Source organism: Hemicordylus capensis, chromosome 3, assembly GCF_027244095.1.
Source record: "Hemicordylus capensis ecotype Gifberg chromosome 3, rHemCap1.1.pri, whole genome shotgun sequence".
Lineage (NCBI taxonomy): Eukaryota > Metazoa > Chordata > Lepidosauria > Squamata > Cordylidae > Hemicordylus > Hemicordylus capensis.
In genome coordinates this window covers 290,867,761-290,886,775 of record NC_069659.1, presented here as the reverse complement: position 1 = coordinate 290,886,775, position 19,015 = coordinate 290,867,761, and the positions used below count along the sequence as shown (strand labels likewise).

The 19,015-nt window shown below is 42.5% G+C and overlaps 1 protein-coding gene across 7 annotated transcripts in view; it reads left to right on the top strand.

Annotated features, from left to right (window-relative positions):
• MYO7B (myosin VIIB) overlaps positions 1-19,015 on the top strand; it is a 126,048-nt gene that overhangs the window by 104,048 nt on the left and 2,985 nt on the right. For all 7 annotated transcript variants that reach the window (XM_053306267.1, XM_053306264.1, XM_053306266.1 and 4 more), the window contains 12 exons: positions 1,897-2,024; positions 4,106-4,263; positions 5,880-6,033; positions 7,339-7,494; positions 9,335-9,440; positions 9,771-9,884; positions 10,204-10,291; positions 13,159-13,265; positions 14,536-14,718; positions 15,227-15,343; positions 16,941-17,024; positions 18,546-18,665. In XM_053306267.1, the coding sequence (XP_053162242.1) occupies positions 1,897-2,024; positions 4,106-4,263; positions 5,880-6,033; positions 7,339-7,494; positions 9,335-9,440; positions 9,771-9,884; positions 10,204-10,291; positions 13,159-13,265; positions 14,536-14,718; positions 15,227-15,343; positions 16,941-17,024; positions 18,546-18,665 (1,515 nt within the window). The remainder of the gene's footprint in view (positions 1-1,896; positions 2,025-4,105; positions 4,264-5,879; positions 6,034-7,338; positions 7,495-9,334; positions 9,441-9,770; positions 9,885-10,203; positions 10,292-13,158; positions 13,266-14,535; positions 14,719-15,226; positions 15,344-16,940; positions 17,025-18,545; positions 18,666-19,015) is intronic.

Below are 19,015 nucleotides of genomic sequence, written 5' to 3'. Positions count from 1 at the left end.
GCATTGGCCACTACCGTTTCCAGTTGCTGTGCTTACCAGCTGGCTTGTACAGATATGCACACTTGGTATTCCATGCACAGTACATTTTCCACAATAGTGGATTTGGGGTAACCGCTTCCTCATCAGGATTTTCTCCCAGGTGTTTCTTCTTGCTGGATCCTGGCTGGGATCTGCTTTCATATGTTCAGCTCTCCCTTTTCCAGCTGATATATTCACTATCAGCTCAGATTATGTTTCTGCCTTAACTTGGAATTCCCAGGCTTACATTGCTCGAGCATGCTCAGCATTTGCACACATCCTTATGTCAATGGACTGAAACCAGAACTGTGGCAGCTGGTTGCCCATAAAGGGCAACGTTTGATCTTTTTGTGGACTGTAGGGGCAAATATTGCCCTAATGCTTATTCTCCTGCACATCTAAAAGAGTGTACAGCTTTGCTTAAGTTCCAAGCCAGGTACCTGAGACTTCAGTAGGTGCCTTAATATAGTGCTCACACATTAGCAGGAAAGATCACTTTTGCAGTATAATAATTGGTTTGTTTAGGTGCACGGTTCTTTGTTTTAGGCAAGCATTTAACCTTTAAGTGTGCTATGAGTGTTCTTACTGTATGCTTTTATCTCTCATAGGTTGGTATAAATGAATTATTGCATTTTAATTATTGTCTTGTTCTAAACAGTACTTTTAAAGATTCTTTTGATTGTTCTCTGCTTTGAGAATGTATTTAAACTAAAAAGTGGGCTATGCAATTCAAATAAACAAACATTGCTTTATACAAAGAGTTTGAATGGATTGTTGAATTTTACTTTAATCCAAGTACACACATGGACAAATGTGGTGGTATCCCTCCACAAAAAAAGAAGAACCCACAATTGTATCTGAAAGAACTTGAAACTGACAAATGTAATTGCCATCATTGCTTATTCCGCATTGAACAAAAATCAGACTTTGCTTTAGAGTTTTGATGCAACAGAATATTTCAAATAACAACACAAATGATGGGACCCTTAACCTAATATTTTGTTCCACAACCTTTACAGTCAATCACTGCAAACAAGGATTCCTGTAGCTCTCAGTGAGACTTCTGCACCTGTCAACAGGTAGTTTGGCTCACTCCTCCTGAGCAAACTGCTCCTCCAACAGGATAATGACCCAAAACACACAGCTAAAAGCACCCAAGAATGGCTAAGGACAAAACATTGGACTATTCTGAAGTGGCCTTCTATGAGCCCCAATTTGAATCCTATCAAACATCTATGGAAAGAACTGAAACATGCAATCTGGAGAAGGCACCCTTCAAACCTGACACAGCTGGAGCAGTTTGCTCAGGAAGAGTGGGCCAAACTACCTGTTGACAGGTGCAGAAGTCTCACTGAGAGCTATAGGAATCGCTTGTTTGCAGTGATTGCCTGTAAAGGTTGTGGAACAAAATATTAGGTTAAGGGTCCCATGATTTTTGTCCATGCCATTTTCATTTGTGTTATATTTGAAATATTCTGTTGCATCAAAACTCTAAAGCAAAGTCTGATTTTTGTTCAATGCGGAATAAGCAATGATGGCAATTACATTTGTCAGTTTCAAGTTCTTTCAGAGACAATTGTGGGTTCTTCTTTTTTTGTGGAGGGATACCACCACATTTCTCCACATGTGTAGATCCTCTTCTAGTGCAACATTTGTCTCTGTGTGAGAGTACTTTTGAATTACTCCTGTAGAGACTCAGGCATACACCTGAACAATACTGGCAGGCCTAGTAGGCCTTATGGATTTTTCTGAGAAGGACCTGTAAACAGAGTTGACAGAAACGTAGCATCTTATTCACAGATCTTTTCTGAAGAATCCACACAGATAGCCAGTTTCTGAGATAATGTAGCCAATCTTCATGTGGCCATATCTTTTCAGAGCTTGTTGATGATGTCACCTGAACAACGGAGATTGGCATCGCTAAATTCTCGTACAGAGGAACCTGAGGAGGAAGAAGTGAAGGTGAATCCATACACTCTTGAAGAATTCTCCTATGAGCACTTCAGGTATATGGTTCTGTGTCTTGTTGGACTTGCCTGTTCAGTTTCTCTCAGAGTCTGCTGTACCTTGACAGATGCTTTGCTTTTTTGAGCTCAGCAATTCTTACACTTGAATCCATCCTAGTTACTGGCTCCTACTCTGTCCTCCATGAAGCTTTATACACAGGGCTTCTACCCCAAATCTGTTTCAGAGGAGAGTGTGTGCGTTCACACACCAGCCAAACCTACCCTTACCCTTAGTCCCTTCGAGATTCTTGGACCCACTCCACACACAAATCAGGCTTTGTGATGTGAATTCTAGCTTATCTTGACGTATTTCCAATTTTTTAAAATGCTGGTTTTAAGCTACTTTTTCTGAAAACGCTGGAGCAAATAGGGAGAGGCACTGATGTCGAATCATTAGCATGAGAAGAGGGATACTCTCTTTAGAAATGCAGATATAGCTCATTAGAAAGCTCTCCCCCACCCCCCACCATTGACAAGAAGGAAAACAGAGAGCATGCCATGTGAACAAAAACAAAATCTGAGAGCAGAGGGAGGAGGCTGCTTCCCTCAATGCCGCGAGTGTGGTTCGAAGTAGCTTCACTCAATATTTACCCCAAAGCACGAAGCCATGTGTGAATAACCTCATGGGATGGAAATTACTCCAGGAGTGGCCCCTATTGAAGTTCCTTCTATTCAGAGAAGTAGAGGATAGGCGAAGTAGACCTATGTTGTACTGTTCCAGCCATCCCCACCACCCACCACCCACCCAGCCTGTAAAGCAGAGGTGACATTAGTCTCCTCTTGGCAAAAGTGAGAGAAAACAGGTGGCCCAGTCCAAAGAAGGGCTTGTTTCAACAGCTATAGCAACTCAGTGCCATAAAACATAACCCTCGAGTTGGCTTTGTAGGCATCCTTTGAAGGGTATAACCCAATTAACATCCTGCAAAACAGACAGGGGTGTAGGGAAGAGGGGGCCTGTGTTCGGCCCGCTCCCCAGCAGCCCCTTGGATGAGGGATACAATGAAGAACATAGGTCTTCTATTTAATAGCTACATTTAATAGCTACATAATAGCTACATCCATGCAAACAGATATAACCTTTGAGTGGTATCCAGGAAGGATCTGTGAGCAGGCAGATACAGTATGTCAGCACAAATTGTTATAATCCCAGAACTAGTGTTCAACTATTGCTGATTCATCAAGATCTGGAGTTTTATTCCATTCACTGGTCTTCATTGCCACATGAAGCCAAGATGGCTCACCATCACCAGGGATTTCCCTGGGCAGCACTAGCTTTTCTTCTGTTTGCAATTTGTACTTTAATAAAGGGGCTCTAAAATGGCCTTAGTTATACTATTTATATTTACATTCAGTTCATCTCCATTAGTTTGTATGCAGTGATCCTCTCCTATTTGAATGTATTTGATAAAATACTATGTTTATCTTTGAAATCTTAAATGTTCTATGAACTCTTACCTTTACTGCTGATCTATCAATTTACCTTAGCCTAGAGTATTAGAGAGATGGAGGAAGAAGCCCCAAATATACTCTTACTTGTCTCAACACTCCATCCTGTTTCAGGCCAAGTTAAACATATTTGATCCAGAAATAGCAGTTATATAAGACCAGATGGGATCTTATTGGTTCTTCAGGTCACCTGACCTGGGTGGGCTTGTAAGCTGAAATACATGCTCCAGCAGAGCAGCAGATTTCAGGCCTGCAGGCTGCCCCTTCCCCCTGCTTTTTAAAAAGCTGTTCTTGCAGTTCAGAGAATGATGCCTGGGCCTCGCTGTCAACGTCCCCAGCCAGAGACCCCCAGCACCAAAAACACCAGCTATTACCAGAGTGGTATGGGATTCTGCCATGCAGACTTTGCTCCCACACCACTCTGGTGATGTATGAATTAGCTCAAAGGGCTCATTTGGTAGTTAATGGTGCTTGTGCCAGAGAATATAAAGTCGGACTCATGCTCCAAGTATCCGATTCTCTCTGTTACATTTAACCTGTTACAGGAAAGTGTAAGTCAAAATGGTTGAAATGTGGGTCCTCTCCTCAGAAGAAGCCATTCTTGGAGACAATGCTGTTCTTCTGTGTTTGTCCAGGGTTCCTGAGAAGGAGTCCATCAGCAAGGCTGTCTTACACAAGTCCCGTGGGCGGAGCCATTTGTGGGCTCACTCGCGGGAGCCCCTGAAACAGCCCTTGCTGAAGAAGGTGTGCACCAATCCAGACCTTTGGGACTTTGCTTGCCAGAGCTTCATTGATATCCTTTCTACAGTCATGCCAAGGATTTATCCCCCATTAAGAAATGAAACCATTATCTCCCTAAAGCTGGTTTCCATATTACTTTTCCTGACACATCTTTTGCCTCCTAGTAAGAAGTGGTAGGAAGCGACTGAGTGATGCTTGCCTTCATAATACATGTGTTAATAGCTGGAAACATTTTGATTTATTTGAGTGCAGAGGATTGGGAGTCAGTGCAGATGGATGAAGAGTCCAGTTAACCATGTTGGACCTTCTAGTCCAATTAGCCATGTTGGATAATCCCCAGGAGATTAAGTTTCTGAGAACTATATGCACAGCATTAACTATTATTGCTATGGAAAGTATAATTTCTTTCTGATAATGATTGTACTGGGAAAGTAACAATAGGAGAAGGCAAAATATAGTGCAAATCAGTAAGTGTTGACTGGCATGTTCATATTGTTTGCCAAACAGCCCAGTATATATGACAAGGTCTGGTTGGTTACTGAAAGGCTCATTGAAACATAGGAACCTGCCTTATACCGAATCAGACCATTGGTCCATCTAGCTCAGTATTGTCTACACAGTTTACTAGGGGATCTCTGAAAGGAAGGGTATACAGCTTTCTGACTATCTTTTTTGTTGGTTTTGTAGCTGTGTTTATTGGTTTTGAATTGAATATTTAATGATTGTTATTGTTTTTTTACTGATTGATTGATTGATTGATTGATTGATTGATTAAGTGCCGTCAGGTCGGTGTCGACTCTTAGTGACCACATAGATAGATTCTCTCCAGGATGATCTGTCTTCAACTTGGCCTTTAAGGTCTCTCAGTGGTGCATTCAGTGCTGTTGTAATTGAGTCCATTCACCTTGCTGTTGGTCGTCCTCTTCTTCTCTTTCCTTCAACTTTCCCCAGCATTATGGACTTCTCAAGGGAGCTGGATCTTCTCATAACGTGTCTGAAGTATGATAGATTGAGCCTGGTCATTTGTGCCTCGAGTGAAAATTCTGGGTTGATCTGTTCTATGATCAATTTGTTTGATTTCCTGGCTGTCCATGGTATCCTCAAAAGTCTGCTCCAGCACCAAAGTTCAAAAGCATCATTACTTTTTCTATCTTTCTTCTTCAAAGTCCAACTTTCCCATCCATAGAGTGTCACAGGAAAAACCATGGTCTGAACAATTCTGATCTTTGTAGATGTAGACACATCACGGCATCTAAATATCCTTTCCAAGGCCTTCATTGCAACCCTACCAAGTGCTAGGCTGCGGCATATTTCTCGACTGCTGGATCCTTTACGGTTGACAGTTGATCTTAAAAGGCAGAAGCTATCCACCACTTCAGTGTCTTCATTGTCAATCCTGAGGCTGGTTGCTGTACCTGTTGTCATTAGTTTAGTCTACTTTCCATTTAGTCGTAGTCCCATTTTTTCACTGTGCTCCTTGACTTTCATTACTAGAGCTTGCAGATCATCCACATCCTGTTTTTTATTAGTTTGTTTTAAATGGTTGTTCATTGCCTTGGGGTCAATGAATTGTCAGAATGAAGGGAGGAATATAAATAAATAAAGTTATATCTGATTTGGTTTTTATTGTGATTATCCCTATAAACCTTTCCTTATCTATTTGCTCACCTATAATGAAATACATGGAAGACTATCCCTCAAAGCAAGAGAGATCCCCTGTGGAGCTCACTGACCAGATCTTTGTAGTGGCAATTCAGGAAGAAGTTCTGCGTGATGAAGTCTACTGTCAAATCATGAAACAGCTGACAGAGAACAATAACAGGTACCAAGGCAGGATAGTAGTCAACCTCAGCTGCAACCAGCTGTAAGCCACATATCCTGATTTAAAGAATTCAACTTCTGACTGCCTAAGAGATGAAAGCTAAGACATCAGCCTCCTCTTTCTACTCACCACACTGGCTTTCTTTTTATCACAAACCAATTCAGAAAGCTGAAGGTGCAGAAAGAACAAACATTATGAATGTGGCATATTTTGTGATGTTCCTCTTAAAGTGTTAGCTATGGTATTTGAGACTGATTTATAGCAAGACTATGAATAACTGTGTTAATTTCATAACTGCATTAATTCCATAAGGTACCAAATGAGAAGTGGAGCATACTATTTTGCATGTTCCTCATTTCTCTGAGCAGTGAGTAGCACTGGAGTGACAGATATAAATATTATAAATAAATTATAAAATAATAAACTCTATTAATAATAAACTAGGCATTTTATCTGTCAGTGTCAGTGAACATGCTTTACTTTCAATATGTAGATAACACTGTGTTTGCCCATTATGGGTAAATGATTTTTATGAAGTCCTCCATTCTAATTTGTTAGCAGGGCTCTCATTAGCCTTAGTTCCCCTTTTGAACTGTGTCACTCATCTGTAACATTCTGATTATATTGTCTGGAACCATAAAGAAGTGTTTGTGGTCTCCTGCTCTTACTCCCTGGTTGTATAATCAACTGCAGCTCAAATTTAGATAGTTATGGAAATGAGATCAAGATATATCCTCCAAATAGTCAGCATTTGATGTCTGCTCTAGACTGTCCACTGGTATCTCCAGTTGTGCTTTAATGATCATAAAGTTCACTATGTAAAATAGCTCATTCGCATATCAATTTATGTATACACCATTATCAGAAAAAGTGCTAATTGTTCTACTGAAAGTTCAGAGACAGTTGACTTCTATTCTTAAATTGACTTCCATTCTTAAGAACAAAAGAATATAGGAGCAGCCCTGTGGATCAGGCCCAAGGCCCATCTAGTCCAGCATCCTGCTTCACACAGTGGCCCACCAAATGTCTCTGGGAAGCCCACAAGCAAGAGCTGAGGGCATGCCCTACTGTTACTCCCCTGCAACTGGTATTTAGAGGCATCTTGCATTATTTGCACTTGATCTCCAGGGTAGGTGACTGGCCTCCAACAGCAGATACCTATATTCTTTCTGGCAATGTGCAGATCATAAAAGCACACACTTCGAATGATAGATTCCTAAATCTGTTGGGCTGTTGGGTGAGATAAATCTTCTTTTTTATGAATATTTCTATGCGAAGTTCTGAAATTATTTGTCAAAATAACAGGCGCAGCGTGGACAATGGTTGGCAGTTACTCTGGCTCTGCACAGGCCTTTTCCCTCCTAGTAAATCGCTGCTGAAACATGCTCAGAAGTTTATGGAGACTCGTCACAAAGAGAACCTGGCTTCGGAGTGCAGACGTAGGATCCAGAGGGTGATGAGGTAAAAAGAGGCTTTGTTCATTCATTCATTCATTCAGTTTTTATACCGCCCTTCCAAAATGGCTCAGGATGGTTTACAATTAAAACAAAACCATTAAAATCAGTTAAGAATTAAAACAGAAATTATAAAACAGCATAAAACAACAACAATTAACAATTAAAACATCATAAAACAGCAATTAAACAATCAGAAAAATTTAAAAACCCTGAAAACCAGGTTACAACATTAAAACCAGTTACAACTATTTAAAAACCCTGGAAGGCCAGGCCAAACAGATAGGTTTTAGGGGCTCTCCTGAAGGCCAATAAAGAATTCAAATTGTGGATTTCTGAATCATAAATTTATGAATCCTTGGTGATGAGTTCATGCCTCCATTCTTGAGGTAACTGCAGGAGATCCCATCCTGCCAGTGCTACAAGCAGTTGGGAAAGGTATTTCTGGTTTATAAAATACTAGTAAAAGGGCTTGTAGTTTGCAAGCTGTACCTCAAAATGACCATGCACTCTTCCTTCACTCTTTGCTAGTGGATGACCGGAAGAGCTGCTTTATTTTGAGAATGTAATAGTGTTGCTACTAAGAACCCTTAAAAATACAAATGCTAGGAGATCAAATGAGATAGGTGAATGAAGATATCTAGAGCAAAATGTTTTTGTTTTTCGATTTCTTAAGTGTGCTTTGTGGAAATCCGACATGGATTGAAATGCAGTGAACTGAAACAATGTAGCTTGCTTTCTTCATCGTTCTGTGGAAGTCTGGACTTTCTGTCTCTAAAAGCACCCAAGAAAGCTGCCAAAGTTTGTCAAAAGGCATCATTTTCCATGCTTTTCCAATGGGAGAGATTTTCTGCATTTTTAGGGAAATTAATGAATTTTTCCAGGGTGTTTTATTTTTCTGGCAGTATGGGCGAGGTCTGGAACCTACCTTTGAAAATTGCATGTTTCTATCTTTGTACAATATATAGATATAATCTAATGTAGAAATATTACTGAAGGCAGGGAATTCCTTCCATATGAAAAGAGACTGAACTGAGATCCCTCATGTTCATATTTTCCATATGCCATATAATGTTGTATTTTACCCAGGTGTTCTCTTTTAGATTTTGCAATGAGCCCTCAAAACCTATCTGTTTGGCCTGGCCTTCCAGGGTTTTTAAATTGTTGTAAACGGTTTTAATGCTGTAACTTGGTTTTTCAAGGTTTTTAAACCGTTCTGTTTAATTATTTGATTGATTGATTGATTGATTTCTGTACCACCCTTCCAAAAATGGCTCAGGGCGGTTTACACACAGAAATAATAAATAAATAAGATGGATCCCTGTCCCCAAAGGGCTCACAATCTAAAAAGAAACATAAGATAGACACCAGCAGCAGTCACTGGAGGTACTGTGCTGGGGGTGGATAGGGCCAGTTACTCTCCCCCTGCTAAATAAAGAGAATCACCACGTTTTATGGTGTTTTAATTATTTAATTGTTGTTTTATGCTGTTTTATAATTTCTGTTTTAACAGTTGATTGATTTAATGGTTTTGTTTCAATTGTAAACTGCCCTGAGCCATTCTGGAAAGGTGGTATAGAAATTGAATGAATGAATAAATAAATAAATGATACTGTTTGTTCTCTCTTGCTGGTACAGTCTCAGTATTAAATAATCAGCAATGAAGATGATGGCATTAACTCCACCAGAAGCCTCAGTCCCTTGATATCTTAATATCTTTTTATTATATGGAAGTGCAGAGTGAGTTACTTTGTTAGATTGCTTGGTTTAACAGATTCTGTACAGCTCCAGGTAAGCTATTCACCTCTGAAGTGTCTGCTTGTACAGTAAGTATTGCTGTTTTCCAGGAGTGGCTGTCGGAAGTGGGGCCCCCACAGTGTGGAAGTGGAGGCAATCCAAAAGAACATCACAAAGATCTCCCACAAGGTTTGCTTTCCAAATGGTTCAGAACAGGTGAGACAAATTCTACTACCTCAATGTGTCTGTGTCTATTTGGGGGCTGTTTTCCATATCTTAAGAGCATGCCATGCTGGATCATACCAATGATCCATCTAGATCAGCACTAGCCTCTGAGAAGCACATACAAACAGAGCATGATAGTAGCAGTCATCTCCTCTTGCCTGTCCTCAGCATCTGCTAATCAGAGATGCTGTTTTGGTCTTGCATATTTTGCTTTTCTGCTCACTGCCAACGTTTTAGCAGAGCCTTTGCCCTGCAGGTTACAATCCGTTTTCTTTCCTTCCAGTCTACTTACTTTGGTTTGGTCCCCCTGTTATATTCCAGGTGTTTGAAGTAGGAACAAACACAAAAGTACGGACTCTGTGTCAGACCATTGCCTGCAAACTGGAACTGAGTTCCTGGGAAGGATTCAGCCTCTTTGTCAAGACTGCAGACAAGGTAATTGGCTTGGAGTACAGCAGGATGAGCCAAACCGTTTTTTGGGTCTGCTGTGAGCTCTGTGATAAGAAACTACATTTCCCCAACCCTTATAGGTGAGAAGACCATTAGTTGCCACTCTACTCTTTTGCTTAATGTCTGTTCTTTATACTTATTCAGCATGACCCACATTTTAACATATGGGTTGTTCGGCCATCACATCTACAGTAACTAGCTCTTTAAGCTACACTTCTGAAAGCTCCTTTTTATTGCCACAGGAACTGTGGTGTTAGGTCCAGGTCTGTGTGCTAACTTAGCTCCCATTCTCTGTCCCTTCTAGGTGATCAGCCAGAATGAAGCCGATTACTTCTTTGACTCCTTGAAACAAGTGACAGACTGGACACGGAAGAACAGACCTGGCAAAGAGGGTATGGGCATAGATAGGTGGATTCTGTGTGTTTGTTTATTGTATGTTACATTTATATAATGAGGTTGTTCAGATGACCAGGTCCACCCACATGTGCAAGTGGCGCAACTGGGAAGGAGCAGAAGTCACATGGGGGAAGGTTGGAACTATCCTGCCTTCTACCCGGCCCTGAGTATAGTGGTCGTGTGAATGACCTTAATATAATTATTTCACATGGAATTCAAGGTGGTGTTCATGGGGTTAACAGAGAGTCTGCCATCTAGGCACTGACCAAACTTAGACCTGCTTAGCTTCATCAGGACGGCTGCAACATGTGCCCTGGGAGCATGGTGTGTTGAGTGGTACTAGGGCCAGAGGCGCTCTTACCTCTGGACTTTGGGGCCAAGGTTCAGGGCCTCCACACCCCCTGGGGGCCCCCAAATCCTCTTTAGTCTGTCCTGGGTGGTGTGGTTTGTGCCCTCAAGAACCTACGTGTTAAAAAATGATGCAGCGGGGGTGGGGCTCCAAAGGTCTTTAGATCCAGGCTCCAAAATTACCTCGGTGCACCTCTGACCAGGGCAGTTTGATACTGTGAGAAAAGAGTCTGCTTGAAATTTTAAAGAACAGCCAGTTTTTATTCACAAGATTACCCAGTCTTCTCTGAGTTAATTATCATTGCTCTCTGCTGTGTCTTTCTTTGGCAGCAAGAATTGGCTAGCTACATTCTTGGCAAAAAGGCTTCTTTAAAATAGTGGGATTTATCAACATGGATTTATTAGCCTGTTGCTTTACTAATAAAATTCTTTCAACATACTACATGAGATCAGAGGTGCACCTTGGTAATTTTGGAGCCTGGACCTAAAGGCCTTTGGAGGCTCCCTCCCACTCCCCTGCAAATTAAGAATCATCATGCCCTGTCGGGCAATCACACCACCCAGGACAGACTAAAGAGGATTTGGGGGGCCCCGGGGGCTGTGGAGGCCCTTTGGGGCTGTGGAGGCCCTAAAGTCTAGAGATAAGAGCACCTCTGCATTAGATGCTGTTTGGTGGATCTCGTGAATGTCTGTCCTAGTCCAAAATTTATTTATATTTATTTAAAATATTTATACCCCGCCCCTCCAGTGGAAGGGGTGGAATGTGTATTACTGGGCTGGGGTGGAATGTGTATTACTGGATAAGGCATTATGAGACACACATCTCCTTGAAGGAGACATGAGCACAATTCTGCTCCTTGCAGAACTCTAAAAATGCAATATAGTGTTGGGCAGCCCGTTCAGTTGGACGATATATCAAGGGACATCATCATCACCATTTAGTTTAAACCCTTCATATCCACCAAGGGCATATCCAACCTATTTTTAGAGATATCTGAGGAACAGCTTTTTGCATTATGTATGGTGTTTGGTTATAAGGTTACGGTTTTTCCTAACTAAAGCTGAGTTGAATTTTTGTGGGGTTAGTTTATCGCAGTGAAAGGTTGACATTTTTGGGAATGCAAACATTTTTCTCTGAAAGAGTAGTGCTCCTCCAACCCCCAGAAAGAAAGAAAACCATCTTGCACTGCAAAATTGGATTCCTCCCCCTCGCTCTGTGAAGCACTTGCCAAGAGATAAGGGAGTATGATGGTGTGCATAGCACTGCAGATTTCCTCCCTTATGACTTCCAAGGGAAGCAATCCACAGCAACATGCAGAGCCCAGTTTCCTCCCACTTAAGCTGTCATGGGAGGGGAAAGATGGTGCTGCATATCGTGACAGAGCTAGAGATGGCCTCTCCTAAAGTGGTAATTCCCAGGTTAAAGAAAGTCAATATTTTGCTTCATGTTTGATTGCCCCCTGCAAAGGTTGTCAGAATCAGAGGCCCTTGCCATGGGAGCATACTGTTCCATAGGAAACACAGGAAACTGCCATATACTGAGTCAGACCCTTGGTCTATCTAGCTCAGTATTGTCTACACAGACTGACAGCGGCTTCTCCAAGGTTGCAGGCAGGAATCTCTCTCAGCCCTATCTTGGAGAAGCCAGGGAGGGAACTTGAAACCTTCTGCTCTTCTCAGAGCGGCTTCATCCCCTGAGGGGAATATCTTGCAGTGCTCACACATCAAGTCTCAGCATCTTTTTTTTATATCACTGCTGCCTGATATAGGTGTTTCCCATAGTCTGGGAAACATACCATTGGGGATTTGAACCAGCAACCTCTTGCTCACTAGGCAAGTTATTTCTCTGCTGCACCATTAGGTGGCTGTGCATAGCTGAATACAGCCCCTGAAAGCTTGCTGGAAGTCCAGCGCCATGCGTCAATCATTCAACTCTCTCCCAACATGCCCCACATGCTTAAGGCGTTTGGCTGAAGATGCAACTGTGGTAATCGTGATGTTGGCAGCTGCTTCTGTGAGTGGGAGACTTGGGCGCCCGACTCTCTTGCTCACAGAAGTGCAACGCTTTCAGCATTTGCCTCTTCAGATGATCACTGTAAGCGGGTGAGGTGTATTGGGAGAGTTGAACAACTGAGGTGTTGGGCAGGACTTCTGGTAAGCTTTTGGAGGCTTTGCTCTGGTACGGCCTCCTTTTTCATCATGTCTGAATGAGGCTTTTAGTTGCTAATAATCAGGTGGATGCAGGCTGGCTACCCTTCCTGCTGCAATTAGCTGCACACCTGCTAAGCTGAGCTCCTTCCCTCAAGCAGCAGCTCCTCTGCAGGCCATTGGAAGGAGTAGTTAGAGAGTCTCCTTGCAGAGAAGTCAAGTCAGAGCCGTTTGCATTTGGTAAAAATTAAACACGTCATACCTCTGCAGAATCAGTCTCTGTGTGCATGTCTGGGGTGGGGGATATAGGGAAAGGCAAGGCTGGGCTTTTCCGCTGCCTTACATGTCTACAATTGTGCTTTCCTAGTGGTTCCTGTGACTGTGAGTTACCAGGTATACTTCATGAGAAAGTTATGGCTAAATGTGACTCCTGGGAAGGACTTGAAGGCTGACTGCATCTTTCATTACCATCAGGTAACAGGGCTGATGCCTGTAGCATGCCACGGTTGATCATCATCATTTTTTTCCAGTAGAACTCCAAGATCTACCATAGGAACATAGGAAGCTGCTTTATAATGAGTCAGATGATTGGTCCATCTCGCTCAATATTGTCTATTGGCAGCTGTTTTTCCAAGGTTTTAGGGAGGAGTCTTTCCCAGCCCTTCCTAGAGATGCCAGGGAGTGAGCCTGGGGCCTTCTGCATCAGGGATGGGCCCGGACCGGTCCGGACCTTGGTAGTTCGGTTCGGGGGTGGGGGGTAGCTTTAAGAGTGGCGGGAGGGTTTACTTACCCCTCCCGCCGCTTTCCCTCTCTGGCGTCGTAAAGTTCAGAGTAATTGGGGCGGCAGGATACCTCCCTGCCGTCCCTTCCCCACTGTTCCTCTGCAAACTTCCCAATAGTCCTTTGCGTGCGCGCACAAGGCACCAGAGAGGGAAAGCGGCGGGAGGGGTAAGTAAACCCTCCCGCCGCTCTTAAAGCTACCCCCCACCCCAGTGCCGGACCGCAGTGTGGCGGTTCCGTGCACACCCCTATTCTGCATGCAAAGCTATCACTGAGCTACAGCCCCATCCTCAAGCATGGCATCTAGGCACTGACCATACCAAGACCTGCTTAGCTTCAGCAGGGTGGTTCTATCATGTGCTTTTTAGATCATGCTCTGGGAGCAAGATCTAACGTGCCAGCAAGGGGGACAAAGCCAATTTTCTACTGCACTCATGAGCCATACCCTGGGATGATATACCAAATAAGGGGTTGTAACATTAAACCCCCTCAAATGGCCAGCAGAGTTGAGAAAGACTTGAGTCAGTATTCTTAATCATAGCTCCATTTTCACGGTAGGGGAAACTGAGGCTCAAAGGCATACAACTTTCCCAGGCATAGGATTGCATATAAGTGCAGACTCAACTCTGTCACTTCAGCCCAAGACAAAACAAAACAAAAAAGCAGACTAAGAGCTTGATTGCATCTATTTTTATTCCAGCAACTCAAGTAATTGCATACATTACAACCTTAGGAGACTGGTCAGACTGATCTGTTTTAGGGAAATGACAAGAAAGTAGTCCGTGTGTGCCCTAGTTTTAAAATCTAGATGCTTTAATGCTCTTTTCCTAAACCACCATATCCATTCCTTAAATAATGGCTCGATATGACAGGGCAAATAGTATGCCCACAGGCTCAGCAGAACTGCATAGAGTGGGGTCAACAGATCAAGATCCTGGGTAGTTTCATCAATTGTATCTTTCAGGAACTGCCAAAGTATCTTCGTGGCTATCATAAGTGCTCAAAAGAGGATGCCATCCAGCTAGCTGGACTGATCTTCAAAGTTCAGTTTGAGAGTCAGCGAATGCAACAGGCAATTCCCAAAATACTGAAAGAACTAGTACCTGAGAACATGATCCGGACAATGTCACCAGAGGAGTGGAAAAGGGTAAGTGCCTTTTGTTTTTTATAGAGTATCATTAATTTTTATTTCCACTGGATTTTCTTTGGGGGTTGCCTTCAGCTTGTAGCATCTTGTTACACTTCGCTATGTTTTTTTTAACACGAGTTTACTAAAAAATGAAGCCAATGGTGCTGTTCATGAAACTTTTCACTAACCTTTAGAACAGAGAATCTCTGTAGCCCTGGTAGATGCTAAACTTCAATTTTAAAATGGCAGACATCATGCTGTGCCTATATTATAGCATCTTTATCTCACCCTGTCCTGGAATATCAAAAGTGCATGATTCTATCATTCTTGGATTCTTCCTTAAATCATGAAATTTCCTCCTTCATTTGAATCAAAGGGAGTGGGGGCCTCAGTAAATTAACTTGTATAACAAAGCGCACTAGGAAAGTTTCACCTTTCCCATAGCAGCAGCTGAAGAACAAGAGGCATGTCCAGGAGGCAAGTTCTGGCCAGAATTTTGACTGACGCGTGTTTGTGTCTTATACAGAGTATTATTTCTGCCTGCAACAAACATGAACAGAAAACTGAGGATGAAGCCAAGATTGCCTTCTTGAAGTTCATTTATCGTTGGCCAACATTTGGTTCAGCCTTCTTTGAAGTGAAGGTGAATTTCAAAGTTTCCATATTTTCCAGGTGGAAAAGCTGAATAGAAGAGGATAATATTTCCACAGAGTATCTTCCATCTCCCTGCTTCTTTTAATCCTTTTCCATATCCTGAGGCCCAATTCAGATGTGGCATCTTCTGTGCACACTAATTTCCAGTGGCAGGTGCCATGCCCTGAAGCAGTTATGGGAAGCCTGATGCCCTGAACAGAATTTTGCATTGATCTGCTTCTTGTGTGCCACTGCAAGTGAAATAACTGCTTTTGTATTGCCAGTTGATCTGTGCAGTCTGGCGAGGCATTCATCAGCCTTTACCTGAGCGGCTCAGGATGCGACATCTAAGTCAGTTGCTCAGATACTGCCAATGCAACATGAGTGGTTGGAGCACCACCCATGCTGCTGCGTACATGGGTATACCATCAATGGTGTTGCACCCCAGGGCAGCTCAGCTCTGGTGTAAAGTTGCACAAATAAGAATTACAACAACCATTGGGAATAATGGGTGTCCTGTTACACAACTGTGGTTTGTACAACTCTACACTAGAGTGGAGCTGCCCTGAAACCCAACACCATTGCTGGTGTTCACATGCATGCAACAGCATATGTGGTGTTCCAGCTGCCTGCATTGCCTTGCACAGTATGTGAGTGAGTGTTTGCAAGGGGAACCGCACCAGAAGCGGTGCCTAGAATTCCAAAACACCCTTTCTCAAGATAGTATTGGCAAATGACCTGCATGCCTAGTTGGCCCCTGCACTGCCAAAGGCTTGCGAAGACTTGGCTCTTTTGCAAGGGTGAGAGCTGTTGCTGGGCTCTGATAGTTGCGTCAGTTGTCTTTTGCTGAAGAAATTGTTCTTTTATTTTGTTAATGGGTTTGTTCTTATAAATATTGGGTTATTAATTTGTGTGAGATGCTTTTTTTGTTTTTAGTATTGTTGGCCACTTTGTGCCGCAGTGTGCAGGTTATAAAATTTTGAAAACAAGTACCGTAAATTAACAGATAATTGCTTAATGTGTGTACAGATGGCCCTTGTTATTCTCAGTCTCTGCACCCGCAATTTTGCCCAACAATTTTTGTTGGGCTATATAGACTTTTTAGGGTCAGACTATATAGACCCTATGTAGACCGTTATCTGCGGTTCAAAAAATAGGCAAAATTCACCTATCCATGGTTCCTGGGTGGCTGGAAATGATTTCTGATGTCATTTCTGGCCACCACTGTGCAGCATGAAGCCATTTTGTGGCTCTTGGGGAAAAAATTTCCTCATGATGTTTCATGGAAAATCAAAGGAATTGGGGTTTTGTGGGGGCATTGCTGGACAGCTGGAGACCTGGAGAGCATGGTACAGTACTTTATTGCTCTTATTTCTGCCTCCTCCATGCTGTTTTTAGCCATTTTTAAAACTTCAAAGAACCTAGCCCCCCATTTCCCATTGACTCAAGGTCTTATTATCCATGATTTCATTATCTGTGGTTCTGGGCCAGAATGGGACCCCTGCAGATAATGAGGGCCAGGTGTAATTCATATATTATTTTTCAAAATGAACATTTGAGTGATAGTTCCTTACCAATAACTCTTTCTTTCTGTTCCTCTTTACTAGCAAACCTCAGAGCCAAATTTCCCAGACATTGTATTGATTGCTATCAACAAACAAGGAGTTTCCCTAATACATCCCAAAACAAAGGTAAGAGTCCATTTTTCAGTGCCAGGCATGCCTGCAAATGCACACACAGCCTGACCTTTGCTAGCAGGCCCTTTAGAAATGTCCCTCGGGGTGAAAAGTATGAAGCGATGAGACTATTGTGTGGTTTTCAACAGGAGAGACACAGTTGTTCTTCGGCTGAAGAAAGTCTATACAGCTGAAACAATTTGTTCTTGCCTGCTCCATTCCTCCCTCATTCTGTGTCTGCTGTTGTAAGAATGTTTATTCATAAGAAAGATAAAAGCAATTTTGTCAAAAAGTTATAGGCATGAGATCTGTGAACTTAGGGAGGAGAAATTCCTTGCTCAATGACTAAAATCACGTGGTGGCTTCCTGGAAAGATCTTTCATGCTAAACTCCAGATAGCAGATAAACAGAAGCTTGGGGAAGTGATAGCATTCTAGAACTAGAATGTTGAAATGGGATGCTGGTCATAAGAACAGCAAGGCTGTTCTTCTGACTAGAAGAACTGACCTACTCATAGTCCTATCCAATACTCATGAAATTTCATAGAAATCGAATTAATAATAATAACAATAATGAAATACAGATTATTTTAAATCAGTGGGGAGTTATTCGCACTTGGCTTCAGGCTAAACATTGAGCGAAGCCACTTCAAAGTACACTTGCAGCATTGAGGGAAGCAGCCCCTCCTCTCTGTTCTCGGGTTTTGTTTCTGCAAGTTCACATGACATGCTCCGTGTTTTCCTTCTAACCAATGGGGCGGGGGAGAGAGAGAGCTCCTGGAAGTTTTATGCACAGCAGTTCTACCGCGAGGTTTTTGCTTTTAGCTCGCATCTCCTCTGGAATGGAGGGTGCAAGTACACATATCGGCCAGATTTTCCCCGAAGTCCCTGCGAGTTATCAGGGAGCAGTCTACATGTGCAATTCAGGTTTCCCACTGCGCCCAAGTGTAGCTCAATTTATCTCCAGAGTAAAAAACTCCACTATTTAGTGGTTTTTTGAGACAGCTTTAAGTTCACAGTAAAGCCTCCCAGCTGTGCGTAAAACCTCCTGCAGAGAAAGATCTGCATTTCTGAAGAGAGTATGCCTCTTACCATGCTAATGATTATATGTCAGTGCCTCTCCCATTTGCTCTGGCATTTTCAGAAAAAGTAGCTTAAAACCAGCATTTTTAAAACTCTGAAATATGTCAAGCTAGAATTCGCCTCACAAAGCCTGGTTTGTGTGTGGAGTGGATCCAAAAATCTTGAAGGGACTTAGAGGTAAGTTTGGCTGGTGTGTGAATGCACACTCTCTCTTCTGAAGGAGATTTGAGGCAGAAGCCCTGTCTGTAAAGCCTCTGGGAGTGCAGAGAAAATAATGGAAGAAAGCAGCAGCATTTAATCCAAAATGCTTTCTGGAAATCCACACACTAATGTCCCTGGTTAGAAAACATAAATATACCTCAAAGAAACTGCTCTTTTGAGTGCTGCAAGGTTCTCTTCACGCAGAAAACCTTTCGGTTTAATAAATTTTAATAACATTTACTTTGGCTTGCAGGAGATCTTGACAGTGTATCCCTTCACTAAAATTTCTAACTGGAGCAGTGGCAGCACCTACTTCCACATGACCATAGGGAACCTAGTACGAGGCAGTCGGATTCTTTGTGAGACATCTCTGGTAAGAAAAGCTCTTGATTTCAAATATGGTAAAGACCGTCCACTGAAGTGGGAAGGAGGGCCAGGCCTTTATGGTAATTACTCCTTCCTCTAAAGATGCTCCCTGAGAAAATTCTTCCAGGATCCAGTTTAGCAATTTACAAATTGCTCCTCAAAGACCAGCCCAAAAACCTGGATGCTGCAGCAGTTTCCTGCACTGAGCATAGGGTTGTACTGGAAGATCTCCAAGGTCCCTTCCAACTCTAAGATTCTATGATTCTGTGACTCTATCCCCAGAAAGACATCTGCATGGTGAAAGTAATGTTTGAACCACCACAACAATGGATGCAGCTGTTTTTAGCAGCACTTTGC